General features: G+C 45.3%; 1 protein-coding gene across 3 annotated transcripts in view; it reads left to right on the top strand.

The window, feature by feature from the left end:
• Nucleotides 1-12,409, top strand: part of LOC140196163 (polyhomeotic-like protein 3) — a 179,104-nt gene that overhangs the window by 109,553 nt on the left and 57,142 nt on the right. For all 3 annotated transcript variants that reach the window (XM_072254915.1, XM_072254914.1, XM_072254913.1), the window contains one exon: nt 3,592-3,748. In XM_072254915.1, coding sequence (XP_072111016.1) covers nt 3,592-3,748 — 157 coding nt within the window. The remainder of the gene's footprint in view (nt 1-3,591; nt 3,749-12,409) is intronic.

Below are 12,409 nucleotides of genomic sequence, written 5' to 3'. Positions count from 1 at the left end.
TCCATTCACAACACATCCATGTGCATACCTAAGAGATCCTTAAGTACCTCTATCATATTTGACTTCACCATCACCCCTGGCAGCACGTTCCAGACACCCATCACTCTGTTTAAGAAAACTTGTCCTGCACCTCACTTTTAAATTTACTCCTCTCATTTAGAATGCATGTCCTCTAGTATTAGACATTACTTGCTGTAGGTACAATAGCAACTTTTAAAATCAGTTGGACAGGTGCATACATTGGAAAGACTAAGAAAGCTGTGGACCGTAAGTGGACAAGTTATTCTTGGTTGGCATGGACCATTTGGGCCAAAGGGTCTTGTTTTCATGTTGCGTAGTTCAATTAGTCCGACTAATCTCATCTATATTTCTCCATCCTGATCCAGATCTCTCCATCCTGGTCCAGATCTCTCCATCCTAGTCCAGATCTCTCCATCCTGGTCCAGATCTCTCCATCCTAGTCCAGATCTCTCCATCTCTTCCACCACTTCCCCTAGCAGTATGTTCCAGGCTCCCACCACTCTCCAAATTAAAATAATATCAATATTTTAAAAATTTTCTGCTCTGACAGACTACACTCAGTGGCCACTTTATTAGGTATCTCCTGTACCTAATTAAGTGGACACTGAGTGTATCTTCATGGTCTTCTGCTGCCCTAGACCATCTACTTCAAGGTTTGATGTAGTGAGCATTTAGAGCTGCTCTTCTGCACACCACTGTTGTAATGTGTGGTTATTTGAGTTACTGTCACATTCCTGACAGCTTGAACCAGTCTGGCCATTCTCCTCTGACCTCCCTCATTAACAAGGCATTTTCAACCACGAAACTTCTGCTCACTGGATGTTTTTTTTTTGTTTTTTGCACCATACTCTGTAAACTCTGGAAACTGTTGTGTGTGAAAATCCCAGGATATCAGCAGTTTTTGAGATACTCAAACCAACTCATCTGGCACCTACTATCATTTCACAGTTAAAGTCACTTAAATCACATTTCTTCCCCATTCTGATGTTCAGTCTGAACAACAGCTGAACCTCTTGACCATGTCTGCATGCTTTTATGTATTGAGTTGCTGCCACATGATTGGCTGATTAGATATTTGCACGAATGAGTAGGTGCACAGGTATACCTAATAAAATGGCCTCCGAGAGTAACTAATCTGATCTATATTCCTCCATCACAGTTCATACTCTTCCATCCCCTTCCTGTTCCTGTGCCTATCTAGATGCCTCGTAATCTTTGCTTATGCATCTGCTTCCACCACTTCCCCTGGCAGCACGTTCCAGGCAACCACACTCTCCAAATAAAAATAACTTTCCTCACCAATCTCTTCTAAATTTTCTGACTCTTCTCACCTTAGACCTAAGCCCTTTTGTATTCGATGTTTTCATTTTGGTGAGAAGACTGAACATCTGATTTGTGCATGCCTCTCAATTTTATAAACTATCAGGTCACCAAAGCTCCAGAGAAATCAATCAAATTTGTCCAAACTCTCTTTAATGTTCATACCCTCCAATCTAGGTAGCATACTATCACCTCTGAAAAGCTCCCACATCCTTCCTGTAGTGGGGTGACCAGAACTGTACATGATATTCCAAATATAGAATAATGAAACCTTTATACAGTTGCAACATGATTTCTTGACTCTTGTGCTCAATGTTCGAACAGGTTTTAGAGTAGGAGTTCCCAACCTGGGGTCCACAGATCCCTTGCTTAATAGTATTGGTCCATGGCATAAAGAAGATTGGGAATCCTGGTCTAGGGTGGTCATAGAACATAGAAAATAGAACAGTATAGCACAGTAATCAAATGCTTAACTAAACTAGTTCCATATCTCTCCATATCTTATTTCCTGCACATTCATGTGCCCATCTAAGAGCCTCTCATATGCTTGTGTCATATCTGCCTTCACCACCACCCCTGGCAGTGCCTTCCAGGCATGCGTCACGTCCTGTGTAAAAAATACTTGTCCTGCATATCTCCTTTGAACTTTCCCCCCTCACTTAAGTGCATGTCCTCTAATATAAGTAATTTCAAATCCACGAGAAAGATACCAGCTATCTACTTTACAGTATCTATACCTTTCATAATCTTATAAACTTCTGTCGGATCTCCCCTCAGCCTCAGCTAATCCAGTGAAAACAACCCAAATTTGTCCAACCTCTCCTTGTAGCGTATCTCCTTATAACCACTGTAGATCACCACTGTGCCCAATGGCTCTGAGGAAACCCTCTAATCTAGGTAGCATCCTGGTAAACTTCTTCTGTACAAAGTCTCCACGTTCTTCCTATAATGGGGGTGACTGGAGCGCTGAATGCCGTACTTCAGATATGGCCTGACCTGAGCTTTATAAAGCTTAAAAGTTAAAAGGTAAAATGTGTTAAAGATTAGCTTTATTTCTCACATGTACATTGGAACATACAGTGACATGTGTCATTTGTGTCAACACCAGCACAGTCTGAGAATATGCTGAGGGCAGCACTCAAGTGTTGCCATGCTTCTGGTGCCAACATAGCGTGCCCACCACTCACTGGCCCTCGCCTGTATGTCTTTAGAATGTGGGAGGAAACCAGATCATCCTGTGGAAACTCACTTAGATATGGGGAGAATGTACAAAATCTTCACAGGAATAGGCCAATCATTGACCATTGGTGCTGTAAAACAATGAGCTAACCACTACACTACTTAATAAGAATAATAATATTACTAATAACTTGATTTATATAGCACCTTTCATACATTAAGATGCAGGCTCAAAGTGCTTTACATAAATTGTGAAGATAAATCAATTTAGTCATAAAAATATGTGACAAAATTAAAAATCATAAGTAAAGACAATATTATATAGAATAAAATGTAATTGAATATATTAAATTATATAAATGTATCAACATCAACAGGCATTAAGTAATTCTATAGGCCAAATTTTAAAAAGTAGGTTTTTAGAAGTGTTTTGAAATGTAGTGGTACTTGTCATCAACATTGTTACGTACTGTGTTGTATGACATGGGTGATCCTGGTCTCGTGATCATGATTTTTCTTGGCAAATTTTTCTACAGAAGTGGTTTGCCATTGCATTCTTCTGGGTAGTGTCTTTACAAGTTCGGTGATCAGAGCCATTATCCATAGTAGTAGTCTGAAGTATCTCAATCGGTAGAGGATTCCAGGTTTTTGGTGTATAAGAACAAAGGGGCACCTCACCAGTTCTTTTTTGATTGCCTCTAGGAACACTAAACAAACTTGTATTCACAGATCTAAGATAATGATGAGGGGTTTAAGGAGTTAGACTCCAAAATATATGGAGGTGAAGATCACTTGGAACTGAGAACGGGAACAATAAAAAAAAGTGGAACAGTAATTTTGAGGAGTATCTACTGATGATTAGAGTGTTCTTGATCTTGTTACCTGTCTGCTGACATCTCCTTTCATTGCCTGTCAAAGGGTTAGATTGTATGTGAGACTGTGCATGTGCCATGTGGATCCAGTGAAGTGGTCTGTGATAACTGAACTCTGCCTGTTTCAGGTGTAACTAGAGACAGGACCTTTCCGCATTGGGTCCTGTGCTTTAACAGTGAGTCCTTGTGCCTCCATCAGGTGTGCTCGGTAGAAGACACCTGCGACCAGGAGATGAGGGAGGAGCAGGACGAGTGCTTCGCGGTGCAGAGAGCTTCCTCGCCACCCACCTCCCACTCCGAATCCTCCATCTCGGCGGCTGAAGGGGAAGCGCAGACAGCCGAGGACGTTTGCCAAGGTCAGGCACCTAGTCAAGAGAAGAAATGCAAACTTGAGAAAATGGTTTGGCAAGTGAAGCTACTAAATAGCTCACTAGAAACAGGGCTTAGTGCTGTCCTGGATATTGTGTTCTGTTCTGGTCACCTCGTTATAGGAAGGCTATGGAAGCTTTAATGAGGGTGCAGAGGAGATTCACCAAGATGCTACCTGCACTGGAGAGCATCCTTCAAAGTTGCTGTGCAAGTTGATAGGGTTTTTGAGAAGGTGTATGTTGTGCTGGCCTTCTTTAGTTGGGGGATTGAGTTTCAAAGTATCGAGGTAATGTAGCAGCTCTATAATAACTTTGGTTAGACCACTTTGGAATATTGTGTTCAGTTCTGGTCACCTCATTATAGGAAAGGTATGGAAGCTTTAGAGAAGGTGCTGAGGAGATTTACCAGGACACTGCCTGGACAAGAGAGCATGTCTTATGAGGAAAGGTTTAAAGCTAGGATCTGTCTCTTTGGAGTGAAGAAGGATGAGGTGACTTGATAGAGATGTAAAAGATGATAAGAGGCACAGATAGACTGGACAAGCAGGGACCTATTCCCAAAGAGGAAATGGCTAATACAAGGGGGTATAATTTTAATGGAGGAGAGTATGGGGAGGGGAGAAGTAATCAGAGGTACGCTGTTTACATAGAGAATGGTAGGTGCGTGGAACACACTGCGAGGGGTGGTGGCAGAGGCAGATACATAAGAAACATTAGATAGGCACGTGGATGAAAGAAAAATGGAAGGCCATGTAGGAGAGAAGGGTTAGATTTATCTTGGAGTTGATTAAAAGGTTGGCACATCGTGGGCCATAAGGCCTGTACTGTTCTGTGTAACAGAAGGTTTACTCTTCCCCAGCTAAGGATCCCAGCATGAAATGACTTTTTGTATTCCTACTGGTGATCCCTCTTCACGTGTGTCAAAACTAGCACAGGATTGGTGATTATTTAAACCAGTCAGAGCCTTTGTGGTGGGTGGAAAAAGGGTGGTCAGGGTTAAGTAAGGAAATTGTGTTGAATTGGGGGACTGAGATGAGTTCAGATGACTTGAAGGGTTGTATATCTGTTACTCTTCACACTGTGGGACTGAGGATGCTGAGTGACTGAATATATTCAAGACTCAGTTCAATAGGAATTTGGGTTCTATGGGGATTGGGTATATCGGAGGGCTAATCCCTGCAAACTAGCTTTTCCTAAATCTCCTTTCTGGAAAGTTATATAGGGGTAATTAAACAAAAATGTCACGCCATATTAGAAATTTCTTCAATCAGTGCAATCATTCTACTCCCGCGCACCCCTCTATCTGTTATCTCAGTTACTGCACTGCACTATAAACACTTTAAACCATTTTTTATAATACCGCTTACATTGTAAATACATGCTGGTATTTACGTATTTGTGCACATTTTAATCCCTATCAGTACTTTAACCTTTATTCTTTATAATCGTTGAATGTTAAGCCATAAGACATAGGAGCAGAATTGGGCCATTTCGATCATTGAGTCTGCTCCACCATTCCAATATGGTTGATTTGTTATCCCCCTCTACTCCATTCTCCTGCCTTAGCGCAATAACTTTTGACACCCTTAATAATCAAGAACCTATCAACCTCCGCCTAAAATATATTGAATGACTTGGCCTCCTCAGCTGTTTGCTGTAGTGAATTCCACAGATTCAGTACCCTTTAGATAAAGAAACTTCTCACAACCTCTTTTCTTAAGAGTCGTCCTGGTATTCTGAGGATGTGCCTTCTGGTCCTAGACTCCCCCACTATAGGAAACATCCTCTCCACATCCATTCCATCTGGGTTGTTCAATATTTGTTAGGTTTCAATGAGATTCCCTCTCATTCTTAAAAACTCCAGCGAGTTCAGACCCAGAGCCATCAAACACTCCTCATATGTTAGCCCTATCATTCCTAGCATCATTCTTATGAAACTCCTCTGGACCCTCTCCAATGCCAGCACATTCTTTCTGAAATAAGGGGCCCAGAACTGCTCACAATATTCTGTGCTGTCAGACCGATGCCCTATAAGGCCTCAGTGTTACATCCTTGCTTTTACAGTATGTTCTAGTCCTCTGAAAATGAATGCTTTTTGTTGCATGCCACTGGCTGACGAGCACGACACAGCAAATTCCTAATAAATATAAATGTGTATGGTGAATAAGGTTGATCCTTGATTCTGCTGTGAAGTTCAGATACAGGATCTGCCAAATTCTTGCGTTCTTATAAAAGCAAGTGAAAAATTGTCCCCTTGAAAGAACAGGTTGTGTCTATGGAACTCCGAGCCCCAGGATGTACAGAGTGCTATATTATATCTTTGTAGGTTTAGGCACTGCAGGAATGCCACAACAGCACAGCAAGATCCCACAACAGCCAGATCGTCTGTGTGATAGATCTGCTGGAGGAACTTAATGGCTTGAGCTGCGTCTGTAGGAGGAAAGGATCAAAATCCTGTAAAGGTCTTGATATGTGTTCTCAACCTCAAATGAAATCAATTTCTTCTCTCCCCACAGACACTGCTAGAGCCACCAAGTTCCTGCAGCAGGTTGTTTGTTTCTCTGCTATCTGCAGCCTCTCGTGTCTCAAGGTCATTTCAGAGAGTCACAGAGCACTGCAGCACAGAAACAAGCCCTTCAGCCTATCTAGTCCATGCCAGCCTGGTTTTCTGCCTAGTCCCATCGACCCACACCTGGACCAGAGTTATCCACACCCTTTACATCCATGTACCCATCCAGACACATCTTAAATGTTGAAACCAAACCTGCATCTACCACCTCCACTGGCAGCTCGTTCCACACTCTCACCACCCTTTGAGTAACAAAGTGCCTCTTAAATCAGAGGTACCCAAACTGGGATCCACAGGCCACTTGCTTAATGGTATTAGTCAATGGCATAAAAAAAGTTGAGAACTTCTGCTTTAAATATTTCACCTTTCACCCTTAACCCATGACCTCCAGTTCTAATCTCACACAGCTTCAGTGGAAAAGGCCTGCTTGCATTTACTTTATCTATATCCCTCATAATTTTGTATACCTCTATAAAATCTTCCCTCATTCTCTTAACACTTCAGGGAATGAAGTCCTAACCTACTTAACCTTTCCTTGTTACTCAGGTCCTCGGGTCCTGACAACATCCTTGTCAATGTCCTTTGTATTCTTTGAACCTTACCAATATCTTTCCCATGGGTAGGTGACAAGAACTCCACACAATACTCCAAATTAGACCCCACCAACATCTTATTCAACTTCAAAGGTTTCAAAGGTACATTAATGTCAGAGAAACGTATACAATATACATCCTGAAATGCTTTTACTTCATAACCATCCCAAAAACAGAGGAGTGCCCCAAAGAATGAACAACAATTAAATGTTAGAACCTCAAAGTGCCCCCCCCAGCTCCCCTCCCTCCTGTGCATAAGCAGCAGCAGCAAGCAACAATCCTCCCTCCCCCACCAACGAAAAAAAGGCATCGGCGCTCAACACTGAGCACTCAAGCATGAGCAAAGCAACGACAGAGACACAAACTTGCAGTTACCCCGAAGACTTAGCGTTTCACCCGGTATTCAACATACCACAGGCTCTCCCTGTCTCCCTAATAAGGGAGAAAGAGATGTCTCTGTTTTCACAGCAAGAGGGGAGACAGAACAAACTGGTTTACGATGTTAAAAGTCCATTACATCGCTTTTTTCGAGCTCTCTGCCCAAAGATCCAGGCACACAGCTGTAGATATTCCAACTCCCCTGATGACATATTGGTCTCCTGTCGTGACACTGACCTTTGATCTGCCTGTCTCCAGAGCCCTGAGATCCTAGGCCTCCAAGGCCGAGCCCTTGGTGTGCCGAACAACGGCCAGTTATGAAAGCCCGAGAGCAGGTCCCATTCCTGCAAAGAACCATTGTCAGCAAGTAATTCCAGGTCAGGGTCTTCAAAAGAGCCCTGAAAGGGAAAAATAAAGATATTTAAGATGGAAATAGAGCTGTTTCCAAAGATGCAAGCAAAGGAGTTGCCGTTTAGCGCCATCATCACGTTGCTCTGCTTTCATTTGCCATAACATCCCAATCCTTGTGCTCAATACTCTTGTTACAAGGATTAACCCTTTAGTAATAATGATCAGAGAGGCACAACGAGTATCTGTTTTTACCTGCAAGTACCTTTATTGTCTCAAATGAAGAGCACGTTAACTTACATAACTAAATACCTGTGTACACACCTACTAGGATTCCCTGACCCTCCGTGAACAGTCAATAAAGACAAAAGCTATTACCTGGGAAAGGAGTCTATGCTGGCTGTATGTTCCTTGTGGTCCTACTCTGATTTCCATGTGTCCATGGGGTCCTCCACATCGTGATGGTTGGTCTCTGGAGAGTTGCATTTGAAGCTCCTAACTCTTACAGTGTTCCTCACCCCTGACCTACCTGGGTCACCTTCTTATTGGCTCTGGTCCAGGGCTATGGCCAGGGTTGTTCTACGGTCTCTGCCTTGTCTCGGGCCTTTGTTCTTTTCAACTTTGACTCATTCAAACTACGTGACCCAGGCACTGAGCCTCCTCCGGCAAGCCTGCCAATTTACATGATACATAACTACTTGCCTGAGAATGGTCTGAAGTTTGGCAGGTCATTATCTGAAATTCCTTCTGTCCACATACAATTGCTCTGATTAAGTTATCCCAGAGCAAGGAATAGTTCATCAAAGCGTTCACAAAATGGACAGCTGTAAAGGTAGATTTATACTTTTACGCTGTTCAAATGTACGCTGTAGGTTCGGTGTAGCTGCATACCCTACGCTGTACTCTACGCCGAACCCTACGCTGTAGCCTAACGCGCACCTCTCCCGAAATGTAACTATGCGTCGCGGCGACGCAGACCAAAACAACTGTGATTGGTCCACTTGGTAGCATTGCGTTTCCTCCTACGCTGCAATAGCTTCCCATTGGGCAACTGAAGGGCAGAAAAGGAACTCTGGCTGCGATGCTTTCCATAAAGCTTTACAGACCTCCGAAAATATGGAGGACCCTGTGCTTGATGTCAGTTTGTAGCTAGCTGCCACAGCCTGTTGACTTCCACCTGAAGCTGAAACTCGAATGGTGAATGCCAGTCTCTGAGTATACTGTGCGTACACTGATGCAAAATAAATGATTGGAGATGATGAACCAAATCGTCAAATCTACCTGCCAACATCTGAAAATATTTGAAATGTCTTTCCTCGTCCATGTCTCTCAGTGGCCGGACAAGCACAGAAAATTCGCCCCCCTTCAGTTTCAGTCACCATTGTTTGAAGTTTGAGTTTCTTCGTGTTGAGCTTCAACATGAAGAAACTCAACACAATGGCCTAGAAACCCCACCGCCAACTGGTGTTTTGGCGGTGAATTGCAGAGCAACGCAGACACACCAGCGCACAAGTATAAATGCTCACAACAGCGTAGCCCACTTGCATAGGCTATGGCGTAAGTTAGCTTGCACAAGTATAAATCAGCCTTAAGGATAGTCCCACAAATCCGCCGCCTCCATCTCCAAGCACAAAGCAAGGATAAAGGCAATTGGTTTGACTACTTCCATTGTCCTTGATTCATCCAGTTTCACTGACTTGTAGACTGTAGTTCTTTCTAGCCAACACGCTTTTAGAACGCCAACGTGTCAAAAGCTCTCTTTACAACCCTTGCCACTATCAAGGAATTCTTTATCTATATTCCCAGATCCCTTTGTTCTACCACACCCCTCAGAGCCCCATCATTCATTGTGTTGTTATCAGTTCAAGGATAAACACCAGGTTGTGGGGGATCCTGAATTTCATGAGGCAGAATTCACCCAGACTGTTAAGGGTTAAGTTCACTGTGTATGTTATGTGTTACGTTGTACGTTATTACATTCCTATAAATATAGACGACGTTGCCATTTGTTGGTGGGGGAATAAACTGTATGTTAGAAGTAATTACACTCGTGTTAATTTTTGTTGGCACTCCTGCACTGGTGACCCCAACACTCCTCTGGATGATTCCGGAGTGATTTCACTTGCTTCACAATCATGACTGCAAATGCCATTGCTCTCAAGCTCCCTGAATTCTGGCAGAAACATGCCTCAGTTTGGTTCGCTTAGGTAGAGGCCCAGTTCGCAGTACGGGGAATCTTGCAAGATGACTCGAAATATTACTATGTGTCGCAGCGTTAGACAGCTCTACGGCGACCAGGGTGACGAGCGTCGTGACAGCACCCCCCAGAAGCTGGCAGGTACGAGACCCTTAAGCATCTCCTTCTGGAGACTTTTGAACTTCCGGGTCTGAGCGCACCCGTCGGCTCCTCTCACTGCCCGGCTTAGGCGACTCCAAGCCGTCGGAGTTGATGGACCACATGTTGTCCCTCCTTGGTGGGCATCAGCCGTGTTTCATCTTCAGAGAGCTTTTCCTGCAACAACTACCAGGCGAGGTGCGATCGGCCCTGGCTGGCCCTCCCCTGAAAGACCTCTAGGCTCTACCGGGAGAGGCTGACAAGGTGTATTCCGTCACCAAGAGGGCCTGTGTGACCATGCGGCTGGACGACTTCACCGCCTCGCCGCCACCTAAACATGAGACAATCATTGCGGCTCAGTGGTAGTCTCCTACCCTGTGTTTCTACCCCGTGAGGTTTGGGCTGAGAGCTAAGAAGTGCCGCCCACCCTGTGTGTTCAAGGAGTCGGGAAACGGAATGGCCAGTGCCTGTTAGCTGCTATGGGCATTGGCAGGTCAGACAGTTTGTTGTTCACTACAGACAGTTTCTGGGTGCTGTTCCTTCTGTGACATGGGTGCTCAGGTGAGCATCCTGCCGGCGTCTAAATTGGACTTAGGAACTGAGGAATATGGACTGTCTCTCGAGGCTGTGCTGGGCAACACCATCCAGACTTTTGGTAAGCGTGAGATGGTGGTGTGCTTTGGCGGGCAGAAGTTCTGCTGGAACGTTGTGTGGGTGGCGGTGTCTACACCCCTGCTGGAGGCCAACTTCCTCTGCACCAACAGCCTTCTCGTTGATGTCCAGAGCCGACGCTTTGTCAATGCAGAGACTTCCCACTCCCTCTCCGGCACACGCAGCGTCAACGGCACTTCAAAGTTGTCCAGTGCCCTTCCCACCTCCAACGACTTCCTCCGCCTCCGCTCTGAGTTCCCGAACCTGACCAAGCCCACCTTCTCCTCCTCCGTCACCAGACACGGGGTGGAACAGCACATCTTCACCACCAACCGACCCGTTTACTCCCGTGCCAGGCGCCTCAACCCAGAGGAGCTAGCCATCACTAAGGCTGAGTGTGATGCCATGGAGCACCTGGGCATCGACAGGTGGTCCCACAGTCCATGGGCTTCTGTGCAAAAACCGGGACGGGGGGAAGTGGGGTGGGTGGTCACACGGCAGGTACCATTGCCTCAATGACGCCACAACCCCTGACTGATATCTGATTCCATACATCCAGGATTTTTCTGCCCGCCTGGCAGGGAAAATTATTTTCTCGAAGGTGGACCTCGTTCGCAGTTATCACCAGGTCTCTGTCCTCTGTCATTCCTAACACCACTGTTATTACACCATTTAGTTTGTTTGAGTTCCTTTGGATACCGTTCGGGCTGAAGAACACGGCGCAGACCTTTCAATGCCTCATGGACAGTGTTCTCAGGGATTTACCATACCTGTTTGTTTACCTAGATGACATTTTGCTAGCCAGCTCTTCTAGGGACGAACATCTCATACACTTGAGAACCCTTTTCAAACGCCTTCGTCAGCACAGTCTTATCGTCAACCAGGTGAAGTGCCAGTTTGGACTGTCTGTGGTCAATTTCCTCGGACACCGTATCGATACAGCAGGGGCAGTTCTCCTGCCAGCTAAGGTTGAGGAGGCCATTAAGCACTTCCCTCGGACAGTCACTGTTATGGCCCTGCAGGAGTTTTTGGGCATGATGAACCTTTGTCACCATTTTATCCCCAAAGCAGCTCAGCTCATGCAGCCCTCTATGAGGCCTTTAGGGCAAAGCGGCCAAGCACGTGGACTGGATATAGGAAAGGTCCGGGGCATTCTCAGACATTAAACAGGCATTGTCTAATGCAACACTGCTGGTGCATTCTCTCCCAGAAGTGCCAATCTCTCTTACCACGGACGTGTTGGATTGCATGGTCGGAGTGGTGCATGAGCAGTTGGTCAATGGCGTTTGGCAGCCTCTCGCCTTTTTTAGCCGTCAGCTTCGCCCCTGCAAGTGCAAGTACAGCACATTCAACTGTGAGCTTCTCAGCCTGTATTTGGCAGTGCGGCATTTTCGTTTTCTCCTGGAGGGCTGTCCTTTCGCGGCTAAGGTCTCTGAACTGTGGTCTGCTCGACAGCAGCGCCATCTCTCTTTTATTTGAGAGTTCACCACGGATATCCAGCATGTCACAGGAAAGCATAACCTCGTGGCTGACTGCCTTTCCCAGTCCTTCACTGGTGCTGTCCATTTGGGTGTGGACTACGCACAAATAGCGGCAGACCAGATTTCGGACCTCAGCATGCAGGCAGACACAGGGCTGAAATTGGCAGACATTACTTTTGGTGTCAGTGGCATTTCACTGCTGTGATGTGTCAATGGGGTGACCCAGGACAGTTGTGTCAGTGAGCTGGTGGTGGCACGTTTTTGATGCGGTCGCCAGGCTTTCTCACCTGGGCT

Source organism: Mobula birostris, chromosome 4 (genome assembly GCF_030028105.1).
Source record: "Mobula birostris isolate sMobBir1 chromosome 4, sMobBir1.hap1, whole genome shotgun sequence".
Taxonomy (NCBI): Eukaryota; Metazoa; Chordata; class Chondrichthyes; order Myliobatiformes; family Myliobatidae; genus Mobula; species Mobula birostris.
The sequence above is the reverse complement of the archived record's forward strand: the minus strand, read 5'-3'. Positions and strand labels throughout refer to the sequence as shown.